Consider the following 12,443-nt stretch of genomic DNA (forward strand, 5'->3'; position numbering starts at 1 on the left):
ACCGCTGCTAACGTGCTAGCATCGCCTCGTCATAAAAGCATGGGGCTGTGCACAGTAGTGTAACATTTATTCACCAAAAATTAATAAAGTTGAAGTCGCTCTGCAATGTAGACTATGTTTCTGTTTATTTGCAGTACCATGTTCCTTACATGACATGACCTGGTGCCCTAGCAATATGCATGCAAGTCTATCTAGCACAGCTAGCTATTAATATCAGTGAGTCCCACTATCAGTGATATCAGTGATGTTTTATACATGTGTCTCCATACTGGAGTTGTTCAACAGATTCTAAATGAAATCAGTCCATGGCTCTGTAAAAGAGCCTCTTAGGTTGTAACTTTTACAGACAGGCTTACAGCTACCATTGAAGTTCTAGTCAACTCCGGTCTTAGCTGTCGGACTTAGCAACAGTAACTAAGGGGGACGGGACTTCGCGAAAGGTCAATTCCCAGGAGTCTGGAGCATTGTTGTAGAATTCTATTAAGGGAATAGAGGGTTAACCCTTTAGGCACCAGGCTTTAAAAAAAAAAAAAAAAACATTTTCAAAAGGCCATGGCTTGAAAGTGGTCAGAGATAAAGTCCTACTGTAAATGTAAAAACCATTGAGTATGGACAAAAGTTAATGAAGGGGGTAAATTTACACATCTAATTTGCATATTATGACGTCAAATTACGTTGTAATTTCACCCACATAACACCTGAACAGGAAAGCAGTATGTAAACCAACAATAGTAAACTATTACTATAACCACAAACCCTATTCTACTATACAATAAAGTAGCCTGGTCAAATCAGTTCCTATCGCGGGTGACTTTGTAGTTATTCAGAGCCCTATTTTTACTACCCCTGCTGTCTTTACCACGTCCATTATGGACACTATCATCACCTTTACCACTGGCACCTTCAGCTACGTTGGGCAGAGGGTCGAAATAAGCATGGTATGCTTAGTGAACACTGTCGCAAAGACACCAAGTGCACCTCCATTCACAGACGCTCCGTGACTATCACTGCCAATAGATGATCGATCATAATGCAGATTTTATCCTTTAGAATCAGAATAGGTGAATAAAAGACCTGAGACTTCATCACACATGAACTTTTTTTCAACATTTGGTGTATTTCTGCTTCAATTTGTGCAAAACTATGGCCTGCATCGCTTCCGTGTTATGAAGGAAATGCATGCCTTCGTGTGTTTCTCGCGTGCTTCCTGAAAACTTAAAAAAAAAAAAAAAAGTTGAGCTTGAATCGAAGCTCTGGGTGTCTGCCAACTAGTGCTGGGGAGTACAAATGAGATTTGTCACCGTACATGGATCTATCGTCTGTTTTAATCAGTGACGTTGTTTGTCGCAATTTTGCGACTTTGGCGGATAAAGGGTTAAACAGTATGGTTCCATAGAAGAAAAGTGCAGGTGCTAAAGTGGCCTGGCTGCAGTCCAGACTGTTAAGCAACTGAAATCCTAGATCAGGCAGGAATGGGACAACATTTCATTCTCAAAATTCTAGCAACTGGTCTCCTCAGTTCCTAAACATTTACAGAATGTTGTTAAATGAAGAGGTGGAGCAACACAGTGGTTTTTGCTTTTGCTGGCATTAAACTCAAAATTAACATGTTACCAAAAACGATACAATTTCTCTCCTTCACCAGTTGATATGTTAGTCAAGTCAAGTCAAGTTTATTTATATAGCATTTCATACACAGAGGTCATTCAATGTGCTTTACATAAACAAAACCAAATAATAATAACAAATAAAAGCATAGAAGGGCAATGTAGTCAAAGAAGTTCAAAAGGTAAAGATCATAATAAAAAGAAAACATGAAACACACAAGGTAAAATCATTTAAAAATAGAGAATGATTTCTACAGCATTGACATTCTGTAGAAAACATTACAGATTCACGCCCCCAAGGTATTGATTCGAATGGCATTATACATGTGGATGTGTCTGAGAATGTTTTCTGCAGGGTAACATACAATACTACTACCATAGATCAAGCTGCTTCATGCAATAGCATGACTTATGCTTATAGTTCTATTCCAATGTTGATTTCTACCAAACGTATAGTAAAAAGAAAAGACAAATTTAAAACTAGAAACCTAACAAATATTCTTTCCATACCTCAGCATATTCCTCAAAAGCCAGAGGCATTTTCAGCTAACATGGGCTTACTAAATATAGGTGCACTTACTACCAAAACCTTTGCAATCAATGATTTTATTAGTGAAAAAAAATTGGATTTTCTGTTTCTTGTTGAAACCTGGCTGACTTCAGACAGCGAAGCTGTTCTTGTTGAAACCGGTCCCCCAAATTATAATTTCTTCCACTCAATTAGACAAGGCAAACGAGGTGGTGGAATTGCCTCCATTCTCTCAAACAAATATAGTTGCACTAGAGTCAACTTTAGCGAATTCGCTTCCTTTGAGTATATTGCCCTCACTCTGAAGGCTGACCCAGCTGTACTTCTATTAACCTTATACCGCCCTCCTAAACTATGGACTGGCTTTCTCGACCAGTTTTCTGAACTTATGTCGCTCATCATCACTAGCTATGATCGGATAATTGTAAATAGCGACTTTAATATTCATGTCAATAAGACAACTGATGCTAAAGCCAGTAAGTTCCTTAATGTGTTGGACAGTTTAGAGCTAAAGCAGCATGTTACAGGACCCACCCACAACCTTGGCAACACCCTCGATCTAGTCATTTCTAGAGGGATAGAAGTCACAGACTTATCAGTAAATGATATAAATATGTCTGATCATTATTGTGTATCTTTTAATATAGTAATACATACTCCAAAAATTCATCCTGAAATTGCAATCAAATCGCGACTCTTGGACATTAGAGCAGAACAGCAGTTCATAGCTCCTATAGACTCCATAAATTTAGATATTTTACATCATCCCATTGATGCCATGTTAGAGGCTCTCAATCATGAATTAGGCGCTCTGCTTGACAGAGTGGCACCCTTAAAGACTAAAAAAAGGCCCTGTAGCAAACTGACACCTTGGATGAAAGAAAATATCCATGATCTAAAAAGATCATGTAGAAAAGCTGAGAGAACATGGAGAAGTTACAGGTTCACCGTGCCATTCTAAAAGAAAAAATAGCAAATTATAATAGAGCTATTCGGAATGAGAGAAGGAACCACTTCTCTAAGGTAATTGCTGAAAACAGTGGAAACTCTAGGGTGGTGTTCTCCACCATTGATAGGCTATTGCATCAAACACCTTTTGATACACTCAGTCAGGCATCCTCTCTAAGATGCGAAGAATTTGCAGACTTCTTCAAAAACAAAGTCATTTCTATTAGGGAGGCTATTGGTAACACAAGTAATATGTTTGATAGTACACCCAAAAACAGCCCCCCCAAAATTAAGGTTCTTTAGCACTATTACTCAATCTGAGCTTGGTAAAATTATAACTCAAACCGGCTCCTCAACATGTGTTTTGGATCCAATCCCTACTAGATTCCTCAAAAATGTATATGATAGCTTAGCTCCCTTTATTCTGGTATAAACAGGTATATTTCCAACTGCTTTTAAAACCGCTGTTGTGAAACCTCTACTTAAAAAGTCGAATCTTGACCATACCAATCTGAGCAACTACAGGCCTATATCAAATCTACCGTTCCTGAGCAAAGTACTTGAAAAAGACGTTTGTAATCAGTTAAATACCTTACTCAACGAAAACAGTATCCTTGAAAAATTCCAATCAGGTTTTAGATCAAATCACAGCACAGAAACAGCTCTAGTAAAAATAGTCAATGATCTTAGACTGGCTACTGACTCAAACATAGTCTCAATCCTTATTCTTCTGGATTTGAGTGCGGCATTTGATACCATTGATCATAGCATCCTACAGTGGGTCCCAGTTAAGTTTGGACGGGTTCCTTCATGAATCACGCACCCCATTTTCTCAGCAGAAATGGCAAAAACTGCAGTTGACACAAACAACCACAAGGTGTCACTTGGGAGTTCTGCCACTACTATTTTTGATGCAACTTGACTTACTGCTTCAATGACGTAGCAGGGGCACGGGAACTTAAATTGATCACGGTAGTTTAAGCTTACACTTGACAGAACATTCTAATATGAAAATGTAGATGCAATTGTTGTAAAATGGTGCAGCTCCTTTAAGAAAGCACCGTGCGCAGGGATGGAGAGAGAGAAAGCGAGAGGGGATATGTGTGTTAGATGCGTGTGGAAAAAGTAGGTGCTGTTGAGACTGGAGCGAGTCATATTCAAAATAATGCAAAAAATAAATCCGCAGATAAAACCAATTATCCTCATTCATTGCAACCTCAGCATGCCTGCTTGCCGATGTTCATACGAAAAAGATATCAAAGCACCTTTTGCGTTTGAATGTAGCACAATTTTTTTTAAACAGCTGGACAAATGATTTAGCTAATTGATTATAGCCTGTACACCAGCAATTGTTGAACAACGTTCAAACGTTCAAACGACAACGAAAAAGATATCAAAGCAACAAGAGGGTTGAGTCTGAATGACACTGAGTTTTTGAAGTTAAGAAATATTTTCGTATAAAAAATGGTCATTCTTCAATATCCTTCACTGACGCCTATGGGAAAAGGCTTAACGTCCCAAAACAACGATCAATGATCATCAATTTTCTCTCTCATATTGCTCCTCATAACCATCTATAAAAAAGTGTTTTTTCTTTTCTTTTTGAGCACGTCCGAATCCCAGGACATATCGCACTGGACCTTATAATAGGCTTGAGATATAATTCCAAAGGGGGCAGATAGGGGCCACTGTGATCTCTTCCCCAATAGTAAAGGGCTTCTTAGATTTAGCAATCCGACTAGCCACTATGAGGCTTTTAGCGCAGCCACGTTCACCGATGTGGTTGCTTTACGCACTAGTTTTTTGTCCTTCTTGCTCGCGTTTCTTACGCTCAAAGAACTCAAGGGGTTTGTCTTTAAGTGTGATGCTTGGACTCTAGATGTCAAATTAGCTTTGATGGTTTCATTGCTTCGTTTGACAACTTATCGCCAAATACCACACATAAAGGACTTGGTGCATGCGAGTCACAGGTCTCTGCGAAACCATATTTTAAATATGACTCGTCATATTTCATATTGAATGACCCCTTATTTTTCTTTGAGGTATCTGGCTCACCATCGTCAGTGGGTATTATTGCGAATGTGACATTATTGCGAATTAAATTGAGTTTATTTAGTTTGCATGCATTTTTTTTAACTCTTGTCGCTACGGGCCCGGTGGTTGGGGACCGCTGCAGTAGCCTACAGAAGTCATCAATAAATTGTTAGGACTGGGGAGGGTCATGCGTTTTTTTCTCAATCACTTTGGAGGGTCATAGAAAAATTTCTTGCTGGCGAGGGAGGGTCACGTCTTTTTTGACGAACGCTCCCAAAACTCCTCCGGTAGCCCCTTAAATAAATAACGAACAGTCCCTAATTGATTATAGCCTGTAGGCCTACACCAGCAATTGTTGAACATTTACCTGTACAGGACATTGACAGTAGCCCAGCCTAACAAGCAGATGTTGCAAAAGACGCAATTAATCAGAATTAAATAATGTAATCTGCATTGCTTTATTTAACAAACTGCAAGCAACAAGAGGGTTGAGTTCGCTGTGAGGCCAAACCCAAGAGCAGAGCCTATCTGTTAAGGCACTCAATAGGCTATATGGTAACGAGCTGTGTGCGCCTGGAAAGACAATAGAAGATGCTTTCTAAATAGCACAGCGAAGACGGCTCTGGTCATCCCATAACCTCCCCCCACTTCCTGTAGCCTGTAACATTATGACTTGTTGCCGTTTTGGGACATTAAGCTTTTTCACGTTAAGCCCACCTCCCCCACCCCCTTTTTTCACAAGCAGTGGGGGAGCGCGGGCACAAATTAACACTTTTTGGTAGACAAAGGAGGGTTCTCCGCACTTCTGTCGTTTGGCGACAATCCGGTGCAACCAGGCCAGGACAGATATTTTAGAGAGAAAGAGAGACGCCGGTGCAGCTTAGATGTCTTCTTAATTTTCTTTATTCTTTAGTAAAAGGTGCAGAACATTATTAAACTTTATTATTAGACAGGCAGGCACTGTACAATCAAGAAATCTTGCCACTGAATCCAAAACTGTGTTTAACATTATATACAAAGCTTATAGGCTATAGTGGACTAGCATGTTGCAGGGGCTGCTAAAAACACAGAGAAACAAACTGAAAACTCGACCAATCACAGCCCTTGTTGGTCCGGTTCGACCGCAGAACGCCACATCGGACTATGCTGCCCCCAAGCGGCTGCAGTTGTACTTACATTTCACCCAGCTGCGTCAATCACCTTGATGGTGAATGAAGTGTCAATTCTTAACTGGGACCCACTGTAATTCACCGCCTTGTGAAGTGGGTGGGTCTCTCTGATAATGCTCTAAATTGGTTTCAAACCTACATTACTGGCAGAGATTTTTATATCAGTCTAGGAGATCATGTGTCTGAAAAACATGACTTGCCTTTTGGTGTGGCCCAGGGGAGCTGCCTTGGTCCCCTGCTATTTTCCCTATATATGCTTCCGTTGGGAAACGTCATAAGTCAGCATAATGTTGTATGTAATAACTTCCATAGCTAAGCAGATGATGCCAAATTGTATATTTCTGTGGAGCCAACTAACCCAGATGGCCTTTGCTCCCTCACTGCATGCCTAACCTCCATTAATCAGTGGATGAGCAAAACAATTTTGAAACGATGACAAAACAGAGGTACATAAATGATGACAAAACAGAGGTACTTTTGGTTTGACCAAAACTAAAGCGAGACATTGTTCTTAGTAATCTGGGGAACTTGGCGCACCAGGTCAAACCAAAAGTAACAAGCCTCGGTGTCATCTTAGATGCAGAGTTAAGTTTTAAGCCCTCTATCAGTAAAGTTACTCAGACAGCCTATTTCCACCAGAGAAACATTGCCAAAGTGCGGCCCTTTTTAACTCAACAAGATGCAGAAAAACTAATTCATGCCTATATCACTAGCAGGTTAGACTACTGCAATGCACTTTTCACTGGTCTTCCCAAAAAACATCTAAAGAAATTGGCACTCATACAGAACTCTGCGGCTAGACTTTTAACTAAGACCAAGAAGAGAGAACACATTAACCCTGTGTTGGCTGAACTGCACTGGCTCCCTATTTCCTATATAATTGATTTAAGGTTATGTTAATTACTTACAAAGCTCTGAATGGCATAGCACCTTCATATATCTCTGAGCTTTTAGTATCTTATCAACCACAAAGGAAACTTAGATCATCAAATTCTAATCTTTTAATCGTACCCAAAGTGCTCCACAAGCAAAGTGGAGAAGCTCCTTTTATCCATTATGCCCCCAAACTATGGAACACCCTGCCTCTGTACATCAAGCAGGCGAGTTCAGTAAATATTTTTAAAAAAGATCTGAAAACATACCTGTACAGGTAAGCTTTTAGTTAACTCATCTTATCCTGTAGACTACCTTTTCAGATTATTCTACATCTGCTGCCATTGGAGGGCGCAGCCAGCCAGAAGCAGATGGGCTCCCCTTATTAAGTCAGGTTCTGCTCAACGTTTCTTCCTGGAATATGGGAGTTTTTCCTTGCCACAGTTGCCATATGGCGTGCTTATGGGGGGCTGCCAGTCTTATGACATGTTATTTTCTATATTTTTGATATGTTGCTGAGTGGATCATAAACGGCCCCAGCAATGAAGAAAAGTGATTGATGACTGACTGACTATTATTGTGTTACATGCTTCAAATGTAAAGCACTTTGAGCTGCATTCTGTGTATGAAAGGTGCTATACAAATAAAGCTTATTATTATTATTATTATTATTATTATTATTATTAAAAAGACCAAATAAAAGACACAAGGTAGAATAATTGTCAAGACATATTCAGAAATTATAACTCAGTGCAGTTTAGTGTTGCACGGTGCTCCGATACTACAAAAGTATTGCAATACCCTGAAATTAAAAATGTCACGATGCCTAATTTTATTAGTATCGATACTTTTGAGAATGACCGTGTTCTTTTGAAGTAACGTGTGTGCACAAGGCATGCTTCTAGCGCCTCCTCCCTTAACCTGTCACTGTGCGTCTTTTCTCCTCACACGTACGTAAGCGCAGCTGTCGTGCTATAAACAGCGAGACATGGCTGCTAGTTCAAGTGATGCTATGGTAACACATAATAATAGGCTAGATTTTGGTCATTTAGGCCTACTATTTGGGTTCAATGTAATTTAGAAATAGGCTAAGCAACCATCGCAAACTTTTACATCTGAAGAGAGATCCTTGCTAACTATCCCGCTAGCTCAGGTAACCTTTGACAATGGTGCTCGCTAAAATCATTAATGAACATTGCAAGACACTTATCTCTTCTATGATCCCAGAAAGATTTTCTTCGACTTGTACATTTTTTGAACATTTATTTTATCTAATGACATACAAAACTTAATTAATTGCATCCACATATCCTTATGTGCTATGTTCAACTTTTATTCACTAGACTAAAACCGTGAGACAAGGTCAATTACTCTCATGTATCTCTTAAAGTGACAGGCACTCAATTACACCTACACATCACCAATGTGCACTCAATTAGACCTAGAACACCACATTAAAGATATGCCTAAGTGTAATAGTTTAAAAATAGTTATAGTTTTAGAATAGTTTTCAAATTGCTAAATATATTTACTAGTAATTATGCAGAATATATGAAATATGACATAAGCCATCATTTTCCATGTATGTTTGTGTGGAGAGAATCAAGCAGAATCTGGGATGGCCACTGGTGTGAATAATCACACTACAGTATATTCAATATTACTGATGATGATGTCAAGGTGGTGGGGCCCCCAAATCAAATACATTTTTTAAAAAGTATCGAAGAAGTATCGAAATCACAATTCTTGACTTGGTATCGGTATCAAAACTTTGGTTTTGGTATCGTGACAATGACAACACTAGTGCAGTTAGTAAAAAGCATCTGGGAACAGTTTGGTCTTAACCCTTAGAACCCCAAGATGTTTTTAGGGCATTTTCACTACCTTTATTCATACAGATTTATTCTGGTCATGGTAAGTGCCACACATACGTATTATATATTGTTTTTTCAGCAGATCTACAATAATTTAATGTATTAGTACTAGCATTGATTGAAAGAATGAAAATATAAAAAGCGTATTATAAAAATTCTTATATTTTGACATGTATCTCACCACAGCAAGTGTAGGGCAGACTGTCCTGAATCTGGCAACACCATTGCCATGGTGGAGGGATTCTCTGGGGCTGAGCAATTTACAGACATATGTGTTGTGCGCCTTACAGAAATAAATGGCATTTTTTTATTTAGTGATTAAAAATGACCTTTCTGCGCTCCATATCTGTGACACGAACTGATCTGACTTCACCCGAGTTTAAGTGTTAGCCTGTGTGTGCCTCATGATTCTCTGCAACTTTTTACTGCATTGCCATGAACAAAGTAAAGGCAAAAAAGGTTGTTTTTTTTGTCGAACAAATTGGGATGCAATGTGAGCCTTGAATTGGATGCCATGCAGGAATTTGCTAGGATCTCAAAACTGGATTATGAACATTCTTTGCCATAGAGAAACACACAATAGTGTTGGATTATAAACATGCTTTGCCACAAAAACAGACAAAAACGTGAGGTAAGTCGAGCTATATGAAGTTATTATTTTGCCGTCACTTTGTCTGTTTTATAACCCAGAAGGATGTACTTGGTACCAAATGATAGCTCTGTGTCCTCTTTCATCTGACATGCGTGGCATATCTATCCGATCACAGGTCCGCGAGTAATTTAAACGAGAGTAATGGGTGTGCAGCGTTGGTATTTGTACATGACGTTATTATTTTGCTGTCACTTTGTCTGTTTCCATAAGCCAGAAGGATCGACATACGTGGTACCAATGGATAGCCCTGTGTCTCCTCTTTCATCTGATATGCTTGCCATATCTATGCGTGCACGGGTTCGCGGGTAATTTAAACGAGAGTAATGGGTGCGCAGGTGAACGCAGAGAAGTATAGACTGTAAATATGATGCAATTTGATTTAATTTCATGATTTGTTTAAATTTTTATACTTTTAATGTACAGACAAGTGCCTGGTCTCTTTGGAAAGCCCCACTTCTGCTTTGTCACGCAATAAAGGTTTCATCTCGCTCCGATGAACAGTTGCGGAGCAATGTAAGAGAAGAAAGGGTGTGTTTTTTGACGCACTTTGCGTCAATCGGGTTCTAAGGGTTAAGTCTAGATTTTAAAATGGCTACAGTTGGGGCCTTTTTAATGTTGTCTTTGAACTATTTTCTCATTTAAATATAGGGTTGACATGATTTGTAATCCTTTTTTATTCCCTTTTTTCAAAGCGTCCCAACTTTTTCAGAATTTGTGTTGTACAATTATTAGTTCTGAAATTGTTTTCACTTATTGTCGAATGACAATAACGCTATGTTGAGATAATTGTTTACATTAAATGATGGTATTGAGCATAGATAATTGTTTACATTACATGACTGTATTGTGCAAAACACTATGAACACTGAACGGCTTACCCCTTACACTTACAGCATCCACTTTGCAACTGAGGAATGCTGTAAATACTGGATGCTTAGTAGTTTTGCATGGTTTATCGATACTAGAAAGGTATCACAATGCCTTCACGCAAAAAAACGATACGATTTCTGATGTTTTTAGAATCGATACTTTATTAAAATAATAAAGTTTTGTGTCTGTGTGGACTGCTCCCACTCTCCATGCTCCTTGCACGCATTTAGGCAAGTGGGCGTGTCAAGCAGGCATCTCTGAGTGATCACACCTTTTTTTATCCTTAAATTCTTCATGTGCATTTGTTGCGGAGACCTCAAATATTGACTCAACATTAATAAAGTGTTGTATTTGCAGACAAAATAATGATTTATGCCATGTGGATACAAACAAAAAGTTTACAAGTGCAAACTTTTAAAGGTCCAATCATACTGAGAACAGGTCTTCCATACTACAAAGTCTGGACAGGTTATGAATAATACTTTTTAGGATATTAATGCACTGCAAAAAATAAAATCTAACCAAATGTCATTAATCTTATGTTAAGATCATACACATCTATTTGGTATTGTTATAAGTATGAAGAGACCAAACCAGCGGATGGACGCACTGGCAGCCAAATTTGCTTGTTTTCAGGTTAAAATGTCTTGAAATAAGTCAAACTATTCTTAATTTAAGTCAAATAATATTATGAGAAAGCGCTAGGTTAGTCTCTTTATACTGAAAACAATCAAAACCAATCTTGATATTACATTAATAACACTTGGTTAGATTTTTATTAGATAAGCAGTTTTTGCAGTGTGCCTAAATATGGCCTCCAAGCTAAGGCATTTCTGAGAGTATAAACATGATGCAGTACAAAATGACGGGTGAAGAAAAATAAGAAAACATTGGAATTTAAAAAACATATTTTACAGGTCTTCGTTTTGGTACCTAAATATTAGTTAAATACATTTTGAGAAAAATCTGAGACAGTGCAGCAACTCATTTCCTGGATTTTGTCCGATTAGACATGGAATGACCCAAATAGAATACTAAGGAATGTCCATAAACTGTTTCAATTAACTTAAAATGCATTAATGTTAACTGCCCTCTAGATAATCTTTTTTTTTTTCTTCAAGTAAAAGTAAGCTAGTATTTTATGTTGTAATTTGTGGGTTTGTGTAAGTTATGTTTTGTTGTAACTATGATTTGTACCAAACTTTTATTACCAAACTGTAAAGCGCTACCACACTAATCATTGGGAAATTTGGTTTCAAATGTTTATGTATTTATGATATTTGTTTGTTTTTGTGCAAACATACTGGTTTAATAAGGCCATGTGACATTGCTCATTGACCAAGACTTCTCAGTGACCTTTGACCTTTTTTGGCAGGTTCATCCCTGTGTAGAGAGTGTGTCATGCAGCGCTGCCAAGTTCTGCGGTTGAAGAATCAGCTAACAGAGGACTACAAGGAGATGTCCAACCTCATCAAAGCACCACCACCAAGGTATCAAGTGAAGCATCATTGAAAATGAGATGACTGCTATGAATGTTATGGTATGAATATTTATTATGACCGCTGCTAGCGTAGCATAAAGGTTTAGTCAGTTTTTTTGTCTTCCGGATTTTTTTTTTTCTTCAGTAAATTTGTCCCGATTCCCGGGACACTGAAAGACCGGGCTGCACGAAACTTGGTGGGTATGTTGCCCCACAAGGGTGACACGGAACCATTGCATTTAGTTTAGATCCGTTGCCCACCCGCCGCACCGGGCCCCCTGAAAGGAGGGTAAGCCGGACAGTTTTCTGTGAATATCTCGAGAACCGTAGGGCCTATCTTTAGCTGACAGGTTAAAATTTGCACGAAATTTGAAGTGCAGGATCATTATGACACCCTCTGAATGCAT

General features: G+C 38.7%; 1 protein-coding gene across 6 annotated transcripts in view; it reads left to right on the plus strand.

The window, feature by feature from the left end:
- The window catches only part of usp48 (ubiquitin specific peptidase 48), a 228,428-nt gene that overhangs the window by 131,007 nt on the left and 84,978 nt on the right, over positions 1–12,443 (plus strand). For all 6 annotated transcript variants that reach the window (XR_006031174.1, XM_042088884.1, XM_042088885.1 and 3 more), the window contains exon 14: positions 11,932–12,046. Coding sequence is in view for 5 of the 6 variants with exons in the window: in XM_042088884.1 (XP_041944818.1) it covers positions 11,932–12,046 (115 nt within the window). In the remaining variant the exon portion in view is untranslated. The remainder of the gene's footprint in view (positions 1–11,931; positions 12,047–12,443) is intronic.

This window comes from Alosa sapidissima, chromosome 4, assembly GCF_018492685.1.
Source record: "Alosa sapidissima isolate fAloSap1 chromosome 4, fAloSap1.pri, whole genome shotgun sequence".
NCBI lineage: Eukaryota > Metazoa > Chordata > Actinopteri > Clupeiformes > Clupeidae > Alosa > Alosa sapidissima.